Raw genomic sequence first — 22276 nt, forward strand, 5'->3', positions numbered from 1 at the left:
TGAAAATATTTTTTATTGACTAATTATTTCGAGTGATGCGCACGATTAATTTTAGATAAATATTTTCAAAATTGTTCATTTTTTCGTGAAAGAAACGGAGCCGTAATCTTTGGTTTTTCCATGCTCCACGTCCACGACTTCAATTCTTCTCTCTCATCAAGAAAATGTCCATTCACATCTCAATGAAACTTAATCGAGTCGTAACGCGAAGTATTTTCTTTCTCTCTTTCTTTTTTCATTAGGAAATTATGTTGTTTTCAAGTAGCGTGACAAAATTACAAGGTGAAAAAACCACAGCATTGGCATCGGGATTTTACGTCGTAAAATTTATTAATTGAGATGGATCTTGACATGCAAGCAACTTGTTTTTTGACTTCCTATGGCGAGCTCTGTTTTCTGGAATCTCTAACCGGTAACTAATGTTTGGATCTTCTGAGTCCTGACCTGAGAAACCCGAGATGTAAATGCCTCCGGACATTCTTGCGTTAAGACAGATGACGACAACTCGCCTTGACATTGCAGAAAAAGGATCGAGACAGCTGAAGAAAACGGAGCTGTAAAGGAGTCAGCCAAATCCCATTTGTTGGCTCTCTTTGTGATTTCAATGGACTGTTACAAACGCGAGAACATGGGATGTGTGTAGCTCCGCCCAGTTACTCGGGGAAACTGTAGATTTTGTGCGTTGTTTCACTGTCGACAGAATAGTTGCTTTTTCAGCAGAAGAATGGTGATCTAAAAGCTCGCGGGTTTTCTTTGAGATGCCCGGAAAAATCAAAGGGTAGTAGTCAAATAGACAAAGCACTTCTCCGTGGTGAGATTTATCACTTGCAATCTTTTCCATGTAACAAAACCCGTGACTGAGCCACCTGGTTGAAGCGACCCAAATATATATGGTTTGGGTTCAAGGAAGCAATGAATAATCGTTACCCACGACCGCTGTCAATCAATACAACATCTCGTCGATTCGGTCACCTATACAATTAAATCTATTGACATCAGGCTCTAGATGGAGCTCCAAATCTAGCTTGCCTTGCTGAGGTCTCCGTTTTCCTTTTTTCCATAACTAGCTAGTCGATGGTTGTGCGGCGCAGGCCGATGCCAAGATCCAAATGAAGCTCGGCTTGCCGAGGTCTTTGCTTTCCTTTTTCCTAGATTTAGCTTGCTGACAGTTACGTGGCTAAGGTCTCACAAAACTCGGGCCAAGGGTCACGAGACGCCATGCTTTAGATGACGTTCCAGATTTAGCTCGTGATGCCAAAGGTCTTTATTTTCCTTTTCTCCAGATCTAGCTCGCCGACCGTCGCGGGATGCTGGTCGATGTCTCAAGCGATGTCCACTGACACCAAGTCTCCTTTGGTAGCTCCAGATTTAGCTCAAAGCCAAGTGTTTTTTCCCTTCATTTCCTTCATTTTTAAGTTGCTTTTGCGAAAGTGTACCAAAAGCAAATCATCCAAACAGTATTTGCTTTGAACAAATACACCTTGAGCCAAAGAACTTAGGGAAAATGCAAAGTCATTTCCTCAAGGGCTCTCCCAAACACACCCAACGTTGGAATTGGCTACTCGTAAAGTTCCTAGGCATTTTCAGAAGAAGACTATATTAAAATATGCAAGCAGGCAGATCATAGCAACAAAATAATGGATCACCTGCCGTTACTTGACGTTCCGTGCGATAATCAATGATTTAGTGATTTACATACCTGCAACGATGACAATAGTGATTTACTCATAAGCCACATCCGTTTTCACAGCTCTTTTAGGGGGTGAGAAATTTTAAAGGAACATGACTTTGAATTACACTTATGATACACTCAAAACAGTAGCAATATACTGGTCATTTACAATTGTTGTGTTAACTACCAAAGATTGCAACTTCGGTACTACACTCGTGCCACATTTATCTTCAACAGATTTTCGTGTCACAAAAAATCTTAAACAAATACACTCATGTCACATGTATCCCAAATTAATTTATTTATCACAAAAAGTCTCAAACCGGTACACCCAATGACAAATTTACCCTCCATCAACTTTCATTCAAAATCATTTTAAATTGCAAACATGGAAACACGCTTGACAAACAACTCGAATGATTAGCGCGTGACATGGATCCGAAGTGGAAATTCACTATAAATTGGCCTCCTAAACCACGTCGTTGAGAAATCTGCAAATTTTGCCCCAAGAGCTCACTCAAATTTCCAAAATCTAGTGATATCACTAATTTCACCTCGATTTTCCCTAATTTTGTGACACGAAGATTAATTTTAGATAAATGTGATAAAGGTGTACCAATTTGAAATTTTTTGTGATATTAACCCTCAAAAGAATTTATCTTTTTCAGGTTGTTGTCTTGCTAAGCCCACCATCAACAAAGCAGCTTCACAAGAAAGATCAGACGACGTTTTGGATCATATCACCTAATGAGCAAAAGATGAAGCAACTTCCTTTTCAGCTCCGTCTTCAACCTCCTCATCATCCTTCACGGCCAACTTAACGAGAACCAGCAGCAAGGGATAGCACACTGTCATAAGCGACCAGTTGACAATAAGCTCCGAGAGGAACGGGACTTTGCGAGTGTCGATTTGCCAAGTGACCGCCGCTCCCGCACTCTGCACTCCTTTGTAGAACCCAGTGTACCTGCGGGGTATAGGAAACCAGATATCAGTTTCAGTTTTAGACCTATAATTGGTGTTGATCAATAGTACACTACCTGCTCAGAGTTTCAGAATCATCTGCTAGGCATCCAATGAACCAATAAGCCTAGGTCTGGAACATTGCGTCCAGCAACCCATAAGAGGAATGGCCAGGCATAATCGGAACCGGAGTCCTTGAAGTCCAACTTCTCGGGCAGGTCCTGGCGGGAGTACTTCAGCTGATTGGCGAGGCCAGCCCCCCAAACCTCAGTCACAAGCAAAGCAACAATCGCAATCCCGACATAACCCCTCATCTTCCGACTCGAGGGGCTGAAATCCAACACATAACCAATTCCAATCGACCCCAGTATCTGGGCCACCCGGCAGAACACACTGTTCAGCCCTTTAGTCCTCAAATTGAACAAGACCCCGTTCACATTAGTAAACTGGTAGCTGTAAAAGAAGTTGCCAGCCCAAGCGGCTGGGGCGATCAAGAGCATCTTCCAGTTGAAGGAAAAACTTGAGAATCTCAGTCGCCTCAATCAAAACGCTCAAGTACTCCACCTTAGTGCAACTGGTCCCGTCATCACGAATCACCTTGCTTGGCAGCAAGATAGCAAGGAAAGAAGCGCACCAACAGTCATAAAACACATGAATCCAATATAGGTTGCATCATTCACAGAACCAGCCTCACTCCTGTTGTAATTCAAGATAAACGGGATCAAACCACCAAAGACGCCCCCCATACTGTAAATTCTCCAGAGCAGGGAGATGTAAATGCCCTTTCGGTCATGCGGTGGGTACGAGGTCATGGTGGCGCCTTCGCCAGCCCACAGGAAGCCTGCACCGATGCCGAGGATCACACCGGTTACGATGGCAAAGGTCTGGTGGTGGTAATGGTTGTAGTACAAGAAAGAGCCTGCATAGAGAGCATAAGGGCTACAACCGGAGGCAAGAGTCAAGCGAGAGCCTAGGACATTATAGATTCCGCCGCCCAGGATGCCAAAGATGGCGAAGGTGGCGTAGAGGGCAGTGTTCGCATTGTTCACCACCTTAGGATCCACCTTGCCGCCGCCCATGCCGATGAGGGCGTTGTACATGCCAGGGCAACAGAAGCAGACCAGCCCAATGAAGCTGACTTGGACCAGGGGGCAGCAGTACCTGAAGACGGACTTCTTCGGCGGCGTGGCCAATTCCTGATCAAGATTGCCCTCCAAATCCATGTCCGAGATTTCGAAAAAAGATCGGTTTTCCATCGAGGGTGTGAGAAATGAGGGACTTTGAGGAGATGGGTTCAAGAAAAGACGAGATTGAGTGAGAAAAATTTCCAGGTTTTGAGGGGTGAGAGGAGAGAAGTGGAAATGAGTTACCCAACGTGAGTCTTGAGTCGAGCTAAGTTGCAAATGGCAACAGGTTTTCAAAGAGAGCTCATTATATTAGTGAAAAGGATTCGATTGGAGGAAGAATCCATGCCTGTGTTGACCCGTGCCTTTGGTGCTCGCCATCAGGAATTTTGTACTCATTAGAGTAGGACAGAATCTGGTGATGCTTCCTGGGTGACAGGAAGATGCCGAGATCATTTAGATCTTACACCAAAATCGTAATGTCTCGAGTTCGAATTTAACTTGACTTACATCTTTTGATTGGAATGAGTTATAAAAGTTTTACTCCTAACATGAGTAAGCAGTTTTATAATCTGATATGTAAACACAAATCAAACTAATTTGATTTCCTAACAACAAAGCATAGTAGGAAGAAAGAGAAGTCGGATCTTAATCTTCATTTTTTCATGATCCACATCTACCACTATAGTTTTTTTTTTTGGTAAGTAAACATCTACCACTATAGTTCTTCTTCTCCCTGTCGAGAAAATGTGTGTTCACTTCAATAAAACTTAATTGAGTTGGTAGGCGACCTACTTTCTTCCTCTCTTTCTTTTTTCCTCGGGATATTATTTTGTTTTCAGATAGCGTGACAAAATCATAGACAATGAGAGACGGAGATGTGTTTGGAATCTAGGTATTGGACTTTAATCCTCGGAGTCTTAGTCTTCCTTTTCATTATTCAATTATTGATTCTCAGATTTTAGCATGAGCCGGCCACCGGCTCCGGTCCGGAGGAAAAGAGAAAGGGAAAATGAGCGAAGGAAAGAAAATAATAATAGATCACAGGGTGAAAAAACCGCCGCATTCTAACCGGTAAATAATGTTTGGATCTACAGAGTCCTGTCCTGACCTGAGAAACCCGAGATGTAAATGCCTCCGGACATTCTTGTGCTAAGATTGACGACTCCAATTTGCCTTGAAATTGCAGAGAAGGATCAAGACAGCTGAAGAAAGGAGCTGTAAAGGAGTTGGCCAAATCTCATTTGTGGGCTCTTCTTGTGATTTCAGTGGCCTGTTACAAACGCGAGAACATGGGATGTATGTAGCTCTGCCCAGTTACTCGGGATAACTGGACAATCTATGCGCTGTTTCCCCATGAACAAAACAGTTAGCTTTTTCAGCAGAACAGTGTCAATCAAAGCTGGCAGTCAAACAGACGCACACTTTTCTCCTTAGTAAAATCGATCACTTGCAAACCTCCATACGTAACGAATTCCGCGATTCAGCAGCGTTGTTGAAGCGACCCGGATATATATGATTCGCGTATTGTTCAACCCTCTGGACGTAAATTTAAGCAAGCAATCATACAAGGAGCAGGATTCATATTAGTAATGAGAGCAAAAACTTATTGTAACATCTGACAACCAAAGCCTTCGAAATAAACGATCCTTAGGAAGTCACAGCTCTTTTACTCATAAGCCACACCGGTTGTCACAGCTCTTCTAGATGGAACATGACTTTGATTACACTTTCGATACACTGAAAAGGTAACAGTGTACCATTCATCTACAATTGCCGTGTTAATGCCAAAGATTACAACTCCAATGGTACACTCGTACCACATTTATCTTAAACTAATTTTCGTACCACAAAAATCTCATACCGGTACACTCATAATACATTTATCCCAAACTAATTTATGTGTCACACACCTATAACAAATATATCATCCGTCAGTGAATGACGTGGCAAACGACTTGAATGATCAGCATGCGACGTGAATCCAATGTGGAAATTAAAAATAAATGGGCCTCCTAAACGATGTCATTCGGGGTCATATCCGAAGAAATTCCGAAATCTGCTAATTTTGCCCCAAGAGCACCCTCATAGAAAATCCCTAATTTTGACTTATAATTTTGGTAGAGCTGTTACGGATGTACTAGTTTGAGATTTTTTTGTGACATGAAAGTTAATTTGGGGTAAATGTAGCATATGGGTATACCAATTTAAAAATTTGTTGTGGTATTAAACCTCAAAAGAAGTAATCTTTTTCAGGTGGTTGTCTTGCTAAGCCCGATGAAACTTCATATGACGTTTTGGATCATCACCTATTGAGCAAAAGATGGAGCAACTTCCCTTTCAGCTCCCTCTTCACCCTCCTTATCGTCCTTCACGGCCAACTTAACGAGAACCAGCAGCAAGGGATAGCACACCGTCATAAGTGACCAGTTGATGATAAGCTCCGAGAGGAACGGGACTTTGCGCGTGTCGATTTGCCAAGCAACCGCCGCTCCCGCACTCTGCACTCCTTTGTAGAACCCAGCGTACCTGCAGAATATTGAAGACCAGATATCAGTTTCAGTTTTAGACATATAATTGGTGCTAATTTAGAAGAATCCAAATTTCCTAGGCCGACATGCCAAAATAGAATCTCTTTCTCAATAGTGGAGAAACTTATGCAATACCTGCTAAGAGTTTCAGAATCATCAGCTAAGCATCCAATTAACCAATAAACCAAGGTCTGGAACATTGCGTCCAGCAATCCATAGCTGACATACAACACGAATGGCCCGGCATAATCGACACCGGAGTCCTTGAAGTCCAACTTCTCGGGCATGTCGTGGCGAGAGTACTTCAGCTGATTAGCAAGGCCACCCCCCCAAATCGCAGTCCCAAGTGAAGCAACAATCCCAATCCCGACGTAACCCCTCATCTTCCGGCTCAAAAGGCTGAAATCCAACACATAACCGATTGCAATCGACCCCAGTATCTGGGCCACCCAGTAGAACACGCTGTTCAGCCCTCTAGTCCGCAAATTGAACAAGGCCCCGTTCACATTAGTAAACTGGTAGCTGAAAAAGAAGTTGCCAGCCCAAGCGGCCGGGGCAATCAAGAGCATCTTCCAGTTGAGGAACAGCTTGAGAATCTCGGTCGCCTCAGTCGAAACGCTCGAGTACTCCACCTTAGTGCAATTGGTCCCATCGTCGCGAATCACCTTGCTTGGCGGCAAGATTGCGAGGGAAAGAAGTGCACCAGCAGTCATAAAACACATGAATCCAATATAGGTTGCATCATTCACAGAACTGGCCTCACTCCTGTTGTAATTCATGAAAAACGGGATCAACCCACCAATGACGCCCCCCATACTGAAAATACCCCAGAACAGGGAGATGTAAGTGCCCTTTCGGTCGTGCGGTGGGTACGAGGTCATGATGGCGCCTTGCCCGGCCCAAAGGAAGCCTGCGCCGATGCCAAGGATCACGCCGGCGACGATGGCAAAGGTCTGGTGGTGGTAGTGGTTGTAGTACAAGAAAGAGCCTGCATAGAGAGCATAAGTGCTACAACCAGAGGCAAGAGTCAAGCGAGGGCCTAGGACATTATAGATTCCGCCGCCCAGGATGCCGAAGATGGCGAAGGTGGCATAGAGGGCGGTGTTCGCGTTGTTCGCCGCTGTGGGGTCCACCTGGCCGCTGCCGCCCATGCCGGTGAGGGCACTGTACATGCCAGGGCAGCAGAAGCAGACCAGCCCGATGAGGCTGACTTGGACCAGGGGGGAGTTGTACCTGAAGAGGGACTTCTTCGGCGGCGTAGCCGATTCCTGATCAAGATTGCCCTCGTAACCCATGTCGGAGATTTCGAAAAAAGATCGGTTTTCGATCGAGGGTGTGAGAAACGAGGGACTTTGGGGAGATGGGGTTCCAGAAAAGACGAGATTTGAGTGAGAAAAATTTCCAGGTTCTGAGGGGTGAGAGGAGAGAAGTGGAAACGAGTGACCAACGTGAGTCTTGAGTGGAGCTAAATTGCAAATGGCAACAGGTTTTCAAAGGGAGCTCATTATGTCGGTGAAAAGGATTCAATTGGAGGAAGAATCCATGCCTGTGGTGACCTGTGCCTTTGGTGCTCGCCATCAGGAATTTTGTACTGACTCGGCAAAAGAATCTGGTGTTGCTTCAGTACAAAAGAAAAGGTCTGGGTGATAGGATGATGACGAGGTCATTTAGATCTTGCGCCGAAATCATAATGTCTCGAGTTCGAACTTAACTCGACCTCCATCTTTTGATTGCAATGAGCCATCGAAGTTTTACTCCTAACATGACTAATGCAGTTTTATAATCTAAGTAAGTACAAATCGAAATAATTCGATATTTTAACAACAAAGCATAGTAAGAAAATGTCCTAAATCTTTGGGTTTTTTTCGTGGTCCATGTCCACAACTTGAATTCTTCTCTCTCGTCAAGGAAATGTCCATTTCGCATTCGAATGAAACCTAATTGAGTCGGCAGGCGACGTATTTTTCTCTCTTTCTCTCCCTTTATTTTTTCTTTGGGAAATTATTTTGTTTTCAAGTAGCGCTCTCCCTTTATTTTTTCTTTGGGAAATTATTTTGTTTTCAAGTAGCGCGACAAAACCGTAGACAATGAGAGATGGAGATGTGTTTGGAATCTAGGGATTGGACTTCAATCCTCAGATTCTTAATCTTCCTTTTCATTATTCAATTATTGGTTCTCGGATTTTAGCGTCGGCCAGCCATCGGCTCTGGTGCGGAGGAAAAGAGAGAGTGAAAACGAGCAGAGGGCAAAAAAAATTACGAGGTGAAAAAACCGCAGCATTGACATCGCAGTTTTACATTGTAAAATTTTTGCCACTAAAATTTATTAACTGAGATAATCTTGACATGCAAGCAACTTGTTTTTGACTTCCTACTGCGAGCTCTGTTTTCTGGAATCTCTAACCGGTAACTAGTTATTGGATCTATGGAGTCCTGACCTGAGAAACCCGAGATGTATATGCCTGCAGACATTCTTGTGCAAAGACTGATAGCTCCAACTTGCCTTGAAATTGCAGAAAAGGATCAAGACAGCTGAAGAAAGGAGCTGTAAAGGAGTTAAGCCAAATCCCATTATGTGATTTCAGTGGACTGTTACAAACGTGAGAACATGGGATGTGCGTAGCTCCGCCCAGTTACTCGGGAAAAACTGTACTATCTTTGCGTTGTTTCCCCGTGAATAAAACAGTTTCAGCAGAACAATGTAAATCAAAGCTAGAAATCAAACAGACAAGCACTTCTCCTTAGTAAAATTGATCACTTGCAAGCCTCCATGTGTAACAAATTCCGGTATAGAGGCGCGCCGTTGAAGCGACCCAAATATACATGATACAGGAATTGTTCAACCCTATGCTCGTAAATTCAAGCAAGCAATGAATAATTGTAAACCCACAATCACTGTCAATCCATACAAGGAGCAGGAATCATATTAGTAATGAGAGCAAGAATTTATTGAACATTTATAATTATAAAGCCTCAAAATAAATGATCCTTAGGACATAGAAAAGGAGTCGCCCTTGCAAACGTACCATATGACTTAATATAGAGAAATGCACCAAATTCATCTCAAAGCACTCCCAAAGTACCTTCACTTCGACTTCTACGAATTGCAAGATCCTGCTTCATGTTGCGGAGTTTGTCACTGAAGTCCAAATTGTAGTGCTGGTGATGAGTTGCTCCCTTGGTTCCACTCGGGGGAAGGCGTGCATGCTTCCCCTTAGAATGTTTAGGAGAAACAGGCGCTTGACTTCTCCGACCAGATGATGGCTTGCTAACCAGCCCATAACCACCCTTCCTTGTCGATTTGTGTTCTGATCTAAGGCCACTGCGATCGAATTGATGGGAACTAGCCCCCAGCCGAACTGATCGATCGGCGGCGTCCTTCAGTGTACCCACTTTTATGAGTTGTCGGTTGTAATATGCCAGGTGAGGAAGAAGGCCCTGCAGATACTTCTTAAGCTGGTCGTCTCCCACATTCTTCTGGGCTGGATTCCCTTCCAGGCTAACAGCTTGCAAGGAATTGTAGTTTGCTGCAAGCTGGCCTAAACATTTTGCTGTGGAGATCTTGTTGGCACGGAGATCCAAAACATTCAGTTTCAGAAGGCGGTGAAGACCCTCGACTTCACTGATCTTATTCCCAGACAAATATAGCTCCTTCAGCGATGAACAAGAAGCTAGGCCTGATCATTTAAATGTAAAGATTAATCAATAGCAGAACCTTACAGAAAGATGATACAAAGCTTGCATGTCTCTATTCAAAGTATGTCGGACGAAATAATTGGGTAAACATCCCATCTTTCTGAATGAGATACGGACAAATAATGCAGTATAACATAAGCATTACCATGTCCAATTCTGACTATCCTGTTGTAGCTCAAGTCCAGTACACGCAATCGAGTCAATTCACGTAAGCCTTCAATAGTGGAAATCTGGTTTTTTGACAGATTTAACATATGAAGTCCCCGAGGAAGAGCACCAGCTATAATCCTCACTGGGAAAGGTAAGATCAAACATCAGGAAACGCAACAGCTACTAAAAGCATAAGAAGCCAACAGTTCAGAATGCAGACTGATGAGCATACCTATGTTGTTTCCCAACAGATTAAGCATCTTCAAGCTCGTGAATGCACTAAGAAACGGGATCACCACCAAACCATGGTTCGCCAGCTGAGCTGTAGTTGCTGAGGCACTCAGGGATGAAATGTATCTCTTAGCAGCTTCGTTTCCAAGACTCACCTTAGGCTCAACTTTTGCTGTCGTCAGACCATTCAAAACAGGGTATTCTCTCTTGTTCTGATCATTTGGCCGGTATGGCTCCTCCACTTCTTCCGAAGGGCTGCAAGGCTGGAGATCTGTGACCCACTCCTCAATCCGCTTGGTCTTAAAATCCTTGTTTGGTAAATCATACTGTTGTTGAGATGAGCTTTCCCCTCTATGGGGTTTCAAGAAGTTCTCATCAAAAATAGGAGTAATCCCCCCTTGGGCTGAACCAGCATAATCATAATCATGATAATCATTACCAACAGCATCTTCATAGATAATATTTTTACCTTTGCACACATTGACATCTCTTTCTTCTTGAGGGGAGAACTGATCTTTAAGCTCAGGAATGGATGGCCCTATTTGGCTCGTGCTGAGATCGAACAGGTCCCCAGAAGATTTTGTTCTGAGTCCCAAGTGCTCCTTCGGATGTTCACCTGACTTAGGAGACCAACCACCAATGTTGGGCATCGATTGGGGTCTAACTAACTCTGGAGAAGTATGAGGTGTGTGATCCCCAGAGTCACCCGCATTTTCTCCACAATATTGGGCTTCAGAATTTTCTAGGACCCCTTTCTCAGTACTTTGTGAATCTCCAATTGAAAAAATTGATTTCTTGTTATGGTTAGGCACTTGACATGTATCAAAGGGTCCATTCTTACGATATTCACCAAATGGCATAAAGCCCAATTCATCGCTGACGTCCTCCGTAACTGACCTGCTACAGTGGTCAAATGAGAATCCATGCAAATTACTTGCAAGAGATTGAATTTTCTTGAGATGGCCGGTGTTTAGATCCCTTGTATCAATCTCCATATTATCAACTTTACTCCCCATTTCTTCTGATTTCCAACCTCGTCCAATGGATAGAGAATCTGCAACCTTGTCCACAATTTTGTTCATCTCACCATCTCCATGCAATTCTGAAAGCAATGAATTTGGGCTCATGGCATTCTCCGAAGCCTGAAATTCAGAAGAACCCTGAAACTCACTAACTGCTTCAACAGGTGGATGTGCTGATTTCTGCTTGAGAAAAGGAAAGGATACAGGATTAAGAAGGGGAATGAGTGAATCAAACTGTGGACACAAGTCCAATCTGTAACAGTGTATGAACTTTTAGATCAGATGTGATTCAAAACAAAACCACTTCAGTAAATCCACCAAGAAAAACTAACAGCATGTAAGCCCTTACATGTTTAGTGAAGTTTAGATTAAATCACCTAAATAATAAAATAAGCAATTATGCCCTCAGATTTAAATTTATTTATGATCAAGCCTCACACTACAAATTCTCCTTGTAATTTCTCGGAATTTCAAATGAGTACACTGAACTTCTGCCTAAAAGCATACCCTCTTCCACCCAAACAACTTTTGAAATGAAGGAGTAAACTTCTTCAGGACTACTTGAAGTGCAGTACAAGGGACTAATTATGTGAGTGCAAGTTGGAAGTAGCTTAATTTGGTGTGCGCTAATGTCAAACAAAATAACAAAAGAATGCAAGTAATTGTCTTCAAAATTGAAAAAGAAAGAAGAAAAGAGAGTAGAGTGATGAGTTACCTTTGGTTTGTGACCATACATGTGACCATTGAAGCAGGAAAATCGAACCATCGTGCTAATACTGAGCAGAGCTACATCCACACACAATCTACTTTGTATCACATCAAAAGCTATATATGGCAATTTATTCTGCCCAAGAAAAGAAAAAACGGACTTCCCCAACAATGTGATAAGAAGCTACCATCGAAGTTCAGATTAGTCAGCAATGGCTTTAACCGTAATCAAGAAACAAGCCTTCAGAAACACGGCATAGTCTCCAAGCATATGATGATCTTGATCGTCTCAACACACAAAGCAAAGTTGCTCTCTCATTACTACCCCACACCCTCACAAAGGTGGGAGAAGCCTTCAATCTTGCAGCAGCGGCCAGAGTGAAAAGCAATCTGAGCAGCTATAAATTCAAATTCCAAACATCCACAGGATCCTGGCCTGATAGAACGTGAAAATGATTAAGTTTTGCATTATTGTCATGGGGAAAAGATCCAACAAGCTTTAAAAAAAAAAAAAAAAACTAAGCTTTAAGAAAAACAAGGTGAGTTACGTATTAACCATGCTTCAAAAGGTACTAAGGTATACCAGACACAGATGAAGTGATTTGTATGGACTAACTCAATGAGATTGATGGCAGTATTTGCAGCAAAAACTCAATGATACGTGCGCCAAAAGTTCACAACAAAAATCCGTTAACCCCGAATTTATGAAATAGCTCCTGATAATACGAAACTTCTTATATTTCTCTGCCACGCGATAAAGCAAACTCTTAAAAGAAAAGGGCGTCTCAATCTTATATATGCAAGCTACCTCCTTGAACCAAACCCAGCAGATAGTAAGCCACAATTTTATTTATCCCAAAGGCGAAACAAAACATGATGCCTATGTAACTCTCTTTCTTAACAACAAAGTGTACAGCAATCAACAGGGCAGAGAGACCAACGGTCCGGATTAATAATGAACAACATTGGAATCGAGACTAGAAATGAACCCGTCCAGAACTGAATTCAAAGGAACTTTAGAACCTAACAACCACCTCATCCAACATTTTTCTACCATAACAGAATCTAGATTCTTCTTGTGTTTCTCTTTTGCCTGTGTCTACCTCCCTATAATCCTGAGGCGGTGACCTTATCCATGCAATCTACAATCAATTTGCTCGTTGCTTGATGATTCTTGAACAGGCAATACTCACATTTTTCAAGAAATCCGCTTATAAGTAAATAACAAAATTATCGACCAGAAGTCAAGACAATCCCAACGTTGACAAATGCCTCTCTGAAGCCTGAATATCTTTCGGTCTTCTCTTTTGACCAGAAATTAGCCAAGACCTATTTTTGAATAGATCAGCAGCTCATCAAATTCAATAGGATAGCTCACAAGAAACCACTTTCTCCACCGCACACGTCTCTTCTTCCCCTCACACAAACTCACAAAAAATTCTTCTTGTCAAACGTCATATGCTCGAGAGAAAACACAAACGAACATCTTGACGAATCACAAGCAAAACCCAGTTGACCCACACATCCAACGCCCCCAGTAGAAAACAAAGATTCAACCTTTTTCAAGCCAGATTGCGGGCGACCCCTCGTTCAGGAGATTACCCTTCTTGGGTCTTCCGATGCCAACCCAAAAATCAACGCCAAAATCCCAACTTTCTCGAACCCCTCTTTATATCTTCAAGCAAAAAAGCGCACGCTCGGCTTCAGGCTGGTGGTGGGAGGACAGAGAGAGAGAGAGAGAGAGAGAGAGGGAGGAGGACAACACGGTGACGCAAACCCTAGAAAGGCCCGCCCGGGGACGCAATTTATACCATCTGGGTTTTACTTTACTCGCCGCCTAAATTCCACTCCAGAAAAAAGGGTACGTGAATCGAACACAGCTCCCACGGAAAAAGATGCGAAAAGACGACGTGGGGGTCGAATTTTGAACGCGAATTTGAATCGGGTGGGACTGAAATTCCCACTTTCCTTTCGAATCAGGCCCCAAGGAAAAACGGAAAAACAGGAAGGAAATTTGATAAAAGGACGGAAGGAGAAAAGGGGGAGAAATTGGCGTCCACGAATTGAATCGTTCAGGAGAGAGAATGTCGTCCTTTTATAAATCACCGAACAAGTTGCCGCCATATCTGCAGTTTCCTATACACTGGCGATGGATTGTCTTCTTCCCCGGAAAGCGACAATTTTTCCCGCATTTCGGTTCCCTCCCCCAGGAAATCAACCTCCCACCCGAACGTGAGCTGATGGCTTCAACCGTCCACAAAATTTAAAAAAGCTACGAGGTTGGAAAAAATTGAAAGGGACAATCACGCAAAATCACGTCGTCCTTAAATTTTTAATTTGTTTAATATAATCGTTAAAAATGACTACATTGAATATTTTTATATAATTTAAAAAATAAATTAAATACATATTTAAAGTTCAGAGACGGTATTAAACAAATTAAAAATTCAAGAACTGTATTGAACATTTGATTAAAGTTCATGGATCACATTGAATAAATTAAAAGTTCAAAGACCCCATTACACATTGGGCCAAAGTTAGAGATTGTTTGTGTTATATTTCCAATTTAAAATTTTAGCTCTTCATCGTTCGATACCTAGCCATCTTTAAGAGACCTTTTCCATTTTCTATTACACCGGTTACTCATAACGAGAGGGATACCGTACAGGAAGAACGATAAATCATTTCCCGTGCAGTTATAATGTGTTAGCAAAAGACTTCCCCACAAAAAGAAATCGACAAAAATCATAAGGGCCATATGAAATGTTAGAAGCCGTGAAATAATTGCTTGAAGGTGGTATACGGTTCTGCCGATGCAATAAATTCAAGCTTTGCCCTGAATTTATATGATGAAGTTTGATAATCGAGGAGGCGAGATAAATAAGGGGTCGATAGCAGGATACCCTTTTGACGACAAACAAATAAAAGGGCTCAATATCACTAAAAGACAAAGGAATCCGACTCGGTCGATAAAAATATACGTACTTTCTATGTATATGGCCAAAAAGAAGAAGGGAAAAAGGGACAAATTTTTGGAGGCGTGGTACATTTATACAGACAAGAACAAGAACGAATCAATGGGGCAATCTTCTTTTCGTTTCGGGCAATGGGGGATGTAAACGTTCGGTCCATGCGATTACACGTGATCATATAGGGCAGACATTAAGCATCAAAATGCACAATATGGACAACATTCGTCGAGATATCAAGATCCTATTCATTTCTTTTATAATAGAAACAACGAGATCGACTTTATCAAAATCGGCAAACCGCTGCTTTTTGCTTTGCATGTTAAGTGCAAAAAGGTGCTCCCAAAGCCACTGCTTTAGCATCCGGGAAGAACCCCGGCAAGTACTAATTGCGGTCTTTGTGCTTGATTGAATTAGACATTGAAACGGGGCCTGCTTTGAATCCGATCCTTAAAGCACCACAATTCATGTCTAAATATTGATGGCTCTTTTGAACACCCTGTTAATCTCCATCGAATGTGAGATCGCTCCATCCACACATCTCCGGCAAGTATCCGAGATGCGCAAAGTGTGTATTTTTGGGGGAGAATGCGGATTTATATGGTTTGATTACGAGTCCGACTCCAAAATTTAACATTAATCCTCTAGTCTTCTTTGCCTTTGCTTCGGTTGGATCCCTTTTGGTTGCTCATATAAAACTTGCCAAGTTGCCATACAATATCATGAGAGGCATAGCCCTAAAAAAATCACTTGTTTTACTAATATATAGAGAGCACTCAATGCCTACACTACTCATAATTTCACAACATAATTTTTGCTGGAGATTAAATCAAACGGAGATTAAACCATATCATAAATAGGCTTAGATTTGTAAGTAGTGGTCGACAATGATGATCCACCCCCTTCTATAGCCAAAGATATCCCTACTCCATCGGCATTGCCAAACTCTCTTCCTTTTCGAAGGAAAAGAAACCCCTAGGAGTCGCGACCGGCGATCGAGTTTTGAACCGGACCCGGTGCTCACCCGAGAACCGTAATCAAATGGAAGGCCTTCATGCCCCACGCACGCACACACAAGCTATGGACTTTTCATGGACAATTTTGGGCAAATTTTTGGCCCTTTCATTGTATGCCAAATGTCAACTTTTGTGGGGGTGGTGGGGGGGGGAACCCATTTGGGCCATCAAAGCCCACCATCTCAAAGCCCACAAAGATGGCAAAGCGCTCGTTTTTTCAACCGGAATGCAAAAGGGAAGTCGCCGTACCGTCTCCCGGTCGCTGCGAACGATGGCTTCCAAACCGCTTCTTCTCAGGCGGCTCTCGAGAGCCCTCCAGCGCCGCCCGCGTCCTTCTCCGGTCGGCGCGTCCCCTCGCGAGCTTCTCGTGGCATCCGGAGCGCCGCGAGGCTCCGCCGGTCGTGCCGGCCTCCCGTCTCGACGCGTCTCTCGAAGCTTCTCGTCCGGCCCGTTGGGCGTCGGCGATCCCCCGGGCCCTGCCGCCATTGACTATCGGTACTCTATCTATCAAGTTTCGATTTTTTCCCTGTATTTGTTCGAATCTATCGCGGGAAAATGGTGGGTAATAGCTTAATATCCAATCTGTCTAGCTCTAGCGTATTGTCGGTCGAATGGGTCTTATCATGGTTCTGCTGTCTAGTTCGCTAGGCCGTGCTGAAACTGTTTCGTTGAGATGATGCTAGTTTAATTAAGAAGGAAGGGACTGCAAATTTTTTAAATGCGAGAGTGTTGTCAATGGGAAGCAGCGGTTGTGCTAATGAATTAATATGTACACAGTTCTTTACTGCAGGAGGATGAGTTCCACAGGCTAGCAGATTCCACCATCCATGACCTGCAAGAGAAGTTTGAGGTAATGATTCCAGCACTGAATATGTTCAATCTGTGATTTGATGGGGTTGTTTAATTGTGAGAGTTCTGGTCTATCAAGCATGCCAACTCTTGTTTCGCAGTTTTAAAAGAAAAAGAATGCAATTTGACTGTGAAGATATCAGGAGCGCTTTCTCTTTGTATAAATGAAGTTGAAAATCATAGCTTTCTGCGTCATTTCTTTTCTGATGTGCTATGCAGTACAAAACTGATTGAATGCTCATACTATGCCGCTGTAAAGTGGAAAATCTATTGTTGAAGCAGGTAGAAAATGTCTGTATTTTGGGGAGGGATTATATGCAAGTGTTTATTGATGCTTGCTTCAAGTGCAAACCAGCGATGGCTCCAAATGCCAAGGCATGCATCCTTATCTCTTTGTGTGCGTGCAGGATTATGGGGATGACGTTGAGATTGATGGGTTTGATATAGACTATGGGGTAAGAGAGATTAATTAGTGTTCAAGATTTGGTTGTTTAATTTGGTGAGTTTCAAAAGTCAAACTGACCTGAACAATTTTTCTGGATGTTGGCAGAATGATGTTTTAACCCTCAAAATTGGGGAATTAGGCACGTATGTATTGAACAAACAGACACCAAACCGGCAAATTTGGCTCTCCTCTCCAGTGAGGTATGAAACGTGTTAATTGATTATGATCCCAACATTAAATGCTCGATGTATTGATGTTGCAAACTTTTGAGTGTATCATAAACAAATCAGCAAGACCTCCTGTTGAACTGTCACTGCTTACCAGATGCATGCTCTAAAGAATATTCAATCACTTAACTAGTGGCCGTGGCTGGGAGAAGGGCCAATCCTTCGGTAGTTCGTCCCTATCTTTTCCTTTGGAACTGTATTAGCTCCCTCAGAATGACCGAATTTACATAATAACGAACTAACTGGGGATTATATTGTTTTGCGTCGATGAAGAATTTGGTATCTGAAAACAATTTCTAAACCATAGTTAAATCTTCTAGGATGCTTGTCCTTGCTTTCTGTGCCATATGCCTTTTACTGTTTCGGTGGTGTTGCTTGACCAGCTGTGTCATGATCCTTAGTTCTGCTGCATTGTAGCCTGAAAAAGCCCAGTGGTTTTAGATAGTTATACTGGGAGTACATTCTTCTTGGTGAAGTAGCTCCTTTCGCTGCGGACTAACAAGGCGACGTATCTTAGAAGCCAATTGGACTCCAACACCTCAGTGTCGTACATCTGAAATATGTCTGGAAGGACTTCCGATTCCTAAATTCTCTCAGAATGATGGCGGCCAAACTGTACAAGTGGTATTGAGTTTACATCTGATAGGGATCTGAATTCTTGGTAAATGGTCTTGATGAATAAACGGCATGGTCATCAGAGTGGATTGAATCAAGTCTAACCATTGCTTCGGTACTGGGTAGCTTGCATTCTTAACCTACTCAACTTCTTTGATTGTCATACTTAGTCCCTGATTGTAAATCTCTACGGGTGGCTATTAGTTCACTTAGATAACCTGATGGATTGATTCTCTCGATTAAGTTTTTACATCATAAGTCAGTGGATCTGGCTGTAATGAGTAGGCAGATAAATGCTCTAGAGGGACAAACCGTGCTGAATTGAAAATTTTGAGGACAGAATACTTCCTATAGATAACTCTTTTTCAGCTATATAATTTGTTGCGACCTGAAAATGTTCCTAGTTCTTGAAGCCTGTTTCTAGATGAAAAAAGGTTGTGGAAAGATAACCTGGTTCCAAGGGTCTCGAGAATAAGTTAGATGTGGTGACACTTAATTCTCCAGCTTCGTTATCTACAAAACATGTTCTCTTTACATATTTGCAACACTTTTATTTTTCACAGTTGGAGGATGTAAGAATAATTTAATGCGGTCTTGTCATAAACTGTAGACCTTGGCCGGACTTCCAAAAGACGAAATCGAATGGTGCCTACAATGATCGGAAAGGGTATAAAATGGGGCAAAAATTGGATGGTTTAGGGGACTGAGTAGCCTCCAAGTGTTGCTAGGGGAAAGCAGCAAATATTTCATAGTTCATAATAGACTGGGGTAAGGGCAAATAATTCTCATTCATAGTACTCTTATTAGGTCATCTTCAAATACAATGGCTGCCATTGCTTCCATGGCGAGAGTGGCAAGATGGTGAACTTGATTTAGTACTTGATGTGCATCCACGCAGAATAATTATGATACCAGCACGGCTTCATAGATCATGCTAGTGGTGTTTGTTATAGTAAATGTTGTGGGCCACTATTTTGTTTCCTATCAACGACGACCGTAATGGAAGCTGCCTAACTTAGACTCTGTTTAGAGATTTGCGAGCATTTGATCTAATACTATGTTCCTGTTGCAGTGGTCCGTCTAGATTTGATTGGGATCAGGAGTCTCAGTCATGGGTTTACAGAAGAACCAAGGCTAATCTTTTGAAGGTCCTAGAGACAGAGTTGGAGAATCTCTGCGGTCAACCTATTAGTCTCTCCTAGCAAATGTTAGTTTCCATTTTTAGTTCTCTTCCTCAAATAAAAAACTTTGAGAGGACTGCTGCTTGATGTAAGACCCTGGCTAAGCTTTTATTAATGTGCTGTTTATGGGTGTGAAATCACAGTCTCTTGGCCTGTACTGAGCTTCTAACCATTGAAGCACTGAACCCCATCCATTGATCTAAGGGCCGATTTGCTCTAAGCTCACAGGCACCCTTTTCACACTAGTTTCAGCCGTTTCGTTAAACTTTCGTGGCAAAGCATATCATCTCTCTAGAGGTGAGGAGATATAGAATAACAATTCAATGTCACCTCTGCGCGCGCGCGCGTATGTCAGCCAAAATCGTTTGGCGGCCATGGACGAATCACGGTTGGGGTTGGATTATGGTAGGCCGTCCTGCGACCTTTTGCTGCTCAATGCAACTTTTAGCAAACATTTGCGATAATTTATGGGATGCGGTACAATTATCTTGATACCTTGCACTCTGAGCTAAGAGTGTTAAAGAGTCTTTCATCCCGTCCTTCCTAATCTGAAAGCTTTCGTCCATCAGTCATCATTGTGGGCGATGATGAATTGGTTGAACGGTAGCTTGGTCTATCCTCCTTGCGTTGATGAGTTCAGAGATGTTCTTCCTTCCTGCTCATTTTGGTTTGCAGCTGAGGATATAAGTCGGCTGCTGAAGTAAAGTGGTTGCTCGTTGACCCATGCAAGGCTTATAGATCAGATTGAGCAATGCCACGTAATTAGCGTTGGGGAAAATGACGTAAATGTACCCTGAAATTTGGCTCAATGTATAATTTTTGTTCAATGTGATCTCTGAACTTGAATATAATGTACAATATCATTTTTGAAATTTTTGATTTATTTAATGTCATCTCAAAATTTTTTATATATATTCAATTCTATTTTTTGATTATACGAAAATGTTGGATATTATTCTATTATCCGTTAACAATTTGATCCTTGGGATTTCGAATCAATCATGCGAGCTAGGGAGGCCATTTGGATAACAAGAGATTAGTTAAAAGACTGGTTGGATTTGACTTATGTTGACCAAAGATAAGATGAGTCCCACTCAGGATTTCCTGTCTTGTCAGTGTAATGAGTTGTCGCGCACGTACAGCGTTTCACCTATCTTTTGATAAGATTCAATTGTGCTTGGTATGCAATGTGTAATGTGCCCCCCTTGGAGCCATGTTAATAACACAAAAGGAAAGGAAATTTTACGTTTCAAGAGGTTTTTTGGGGTTCACATATGTGTTGAGGTAGAGATATTTCGATAATTAATTTTTAATTTCGGCGAATTTCAACTTTTAACTCAATAAAAGAGAGATCTGTTTCTATTGCTCCCGAGTAACCCAGCCCCATGGGGTTTTGTAACGCGGTTGGATCACAAGATAATGCATCTAAAGTTGTTGATCAAAACGCTTTTAAAAGTACGTATGCCACGAGGCGACTAATTACGATTGGGAAAAACCATCCCCGAAAGGGATTACGTATCTCTTGAGAGCTAGCGACGAATGACAAGAAAAAGATGCGAAATGGGCAATATTGATGCCGAAGCAAACCGTGTCAGATATAGAAACAACCCGCCGAAGCTCGGATTCACAAGATACGCGTCCCTGATGACTATTAGCTATGCAAGTCCTTCCGATCGAAAATATAAAAAAAAAAATCACGCGAGTCTCATGAGAGATCTAATTGCATTCAGATAACCTGATCGCATGCGGATACGTGAATCCTAATCTAAGCAAAGAATTTTCCGGGCCCCGAACAGCATCGGGAGGCGGGGCCCGATCAGAATTTTAAGATCAGTAAAAAGAGCTCCCTTCCCATCATCCTTGGCTCACCGTCGCTCAGGAAACCTCCCATTTTCCACCACACAAAAGAGGGGGGAGGAGGGGGACCTCCTCAGGACACTCGAAAAAGCTCGAAACGAAACCTCCGCCACAAGAGAGGCATCCCTTTCCTTTACTCCCAAGTTATATTCTCTTGTCCCCTTTTTCGAACCCAAATACGTCCCATTGCCCAACAAGCAACCTCCCCCTCCCCCTCCCCGAAAGTCAAAATTTAACTTTAAAATCCTCAATTTGGACGGCGCGCGAGGCGCATATTAAAGAAGCCGCCGCCGCCTCCGCCGCGACCATGCGGGGATCGGAACCTCAACCTCCTCCTCCTCCTCATCCTCCATCACCACCGCGACTTCTCCCGAGGAGGGTTCCTCTTCCGCATATTCTATGCTCCGCGGTCGCGAGTTAACGTGGTCGAGATCGTTTCTCGTTCCGCCAAAAGTCCTCGGGGCATTTTTTTAGAAAAGGAAGAAAGGAAGCGCTTCAGCCCCCCCCCCCACACACATCTTTGATGGTGATGGGCGGCCACAAAGTGTGGCCTCAAATCAATTCTAAAGTCGAGACGGACAGGAGCTTATTCTAATCCGGTCTTTGGGCATTAAAATAGAAGTCAAGTGGGTGGTGCGCCAAGCCCAGATATTTACCTGGGAAAACATTATATTAAGCGATCGGAAAGTGTCTCCCCCGGTTGGGAACCCCGGGACGAGACCCGGACCCCGGCTCAAATCGACGGCCCGGATTAGAGAAAGTGGGAGCAAATCGAAAAGGTCTCGGCAGGCCAGCCGGCGCGGTGGTCCCCTAGCCATAGGCGGCGGCGGCGGCGGCGGTCTCGACGGAGATATTGGAACCCCATCTTCACTAAATTAGAAACGTGTGCCCGTCAGGCGGGTAATGTTATGCGGTCCTAGAGGCGTCAAGCGTCGTCGCTGCAGTTCTCTGACTTTTTCTCATAGATTCAGGCCCCTCTAGACGCATACGTTATAGCTTCAGACGGCTCGTCCGGCGCCTTGGC

General features: G+C 43.1%; 3 protein-coding genes and 1 pseudogene across 7 annotated transcripts; 1 reads left to right on the forward strand and 3 right to left on the reverse strand.

Moving 5' to 3' along the window:
• Positions 1-2109: 2109 nt before the first annotated feature.
• Positions 2110-5007, reverse strand: LOC115679863 (UNC93-like protein 1; annotated as a pseudogene).
• A 113-nt stretch (positions 5008-5120) lies between these two features.
• Positions 5121-7854, reverse strand: LOC115679862 (UNC93-like protein 1). Its single transcript, XM_056315633.1, has 4 exons — positions 7696-7854; positions 6423-7637; positions 6066-6285; positions 5121-5295 (listed from the first exon to the last, which is right to left on the reverse strand). The coding sequence occupies exons 2-3, from the start codon at positions 7580-7582 to the stop codon at positions 6066-6068; spliced, it is 1380 nt and encodes a 459-aa protein (XP_056171608.1). The 5' UTR covers positions 7583-7637; positions 7696-7854; the 3' UTR covers positions 5121-5295.
• A 1377-nt stretch (positions 7855-9231) lies between these two features.
• Positions 9232-14001, reverse strand: LOC115679861 (uncharacterized). Of its 5 annotated transcripts, none has more exons than XM_056315228.1 (6): positions 13651-14001; positions 12282-12529; positions 12101-12171; positions 10365-11505; positions 10128-10274; positions 9232-9963 (listed from the first exon to the last, which is right to left on the reverse strand). In XM_056315228.1, exons 3-6 carry the CDS (start codon positions 12149-12151, stop codon positions 9350-9352), a joined length of 1953 nt encoding a protein of 650 aa, XP_056171203.1. In that variant the 5' UTR covers positions 12152-12171; positions 12282-12529; positions 13651-14001; the 3' UTR covers positions 9232-9349. The 5 variants fall into 5 exon arrangements, with proteins under 5 accessions (XP_056171203.1, XP_056171201.1, XP_056171202.1 ...); XM_056315226.1 differs by having other exon boundaries at positions 10365-11565; positions 13651-13999; XM_056315227.1 differs by having other exon boundaries at positions 12101-12529; positions 13651-14000.
• A 2312-nt stretch (positions 14002-16313) lies between these two features.
• On the forward strand, positions 16314-19615 carry LOC115679858 (frataxin, mitochondrial). The gene is made up of 5 exons (XM_030603567.2): positions 16314-16573; positions 16856-16928; positions 17335-17382; positions 17478-17572; positions 19287-19615. The coding sequence occupies exons 1-5, from the start codon at positions 16350-16352 to the stop codon at positions 19414-19416; spliced, it is 570 nt and encodes a 189-aa protein (XP_030459427.1). The 5' UTR covers positions 16314-16349; the 3' UTR covers positions 19417-19615.
• The last annotated feature ends 2661 nt before the right edge of the window (positions 19616-22276 follow it).

The sequence above is a fragment of the Syzygium oleosum genome, unplaced genomic scaffold (genome assembly GCF_021117445.2).
Source record: "Syzygium oleosum isolate NSW1041296 unplaced genomic scaffold, Sole_v2.1 Sole_v2.10, whole genome shotgun sequence".
NCBI lineage: Eukaryota > Viridiplantae > Streptophyta > Magnoliopsida > Myrtales > Myrtaceae > Syzygium > Syzygium oleosum.

Bases quoted from the DNA above. Each gene is read 5' to 3' on its own strand.
- LOC115679862 (XM_056315633.1), bottom strand. From the start codon at position 7,582: ATGGGTTACGAGGGCAATCTTGATCAGGAATCGGCTACGCCGCCGAAG. The intron at 6,286-6,422 runs GTATTGCATAAG...AATATTCTGCAG, and splicing joins GATTCTGAAACTCTTAGCAG to GTACGCTGGGTTCTACAAAG.
- LOC115679861 (XM_056315226.1), bottom strand. From the start codon at position 12,151: ATGGTTCGATTTTCCTGCTTCAATGGTCACATGTATGGTCACAAACCA. The intron at 11,566-12,100 runs GTAACTCATCAC...TTTCTCAAGCAG, and splicing joins TGTATGGTCACAAACCAAAG to AAATCAGCACATCCACCTGT. The intron at 10,275-10,364 runs GTATGCTCATCA...TACCTTTCCCAG, and splicing joins TCTGTTGGGAAACAACATAG to TGAGGATTATAGCTGGTGCT.
- LOC115679858 (XM_030603567.2), top strand. From the start codon at position 16,350: ATGGCTTCCAAACCGCTTCTTCTCAGGCGGCTCTCGAGAGCCCTCCAG. The intron at 16,574-16,855 runs GTACTCTATCTA...ATATGTACACAG, and splicing joins CCTGCCGCCATTGACTATCG to TTCTTTACTGCAGGAGGATG. The intron at 17,383-17,477 runs GTAAGAGAGATT...GGATGTTGGCAG, and splicing joins GGTTTGATATAGACTATGGG to AATGATGTTTTAACCCTCAA.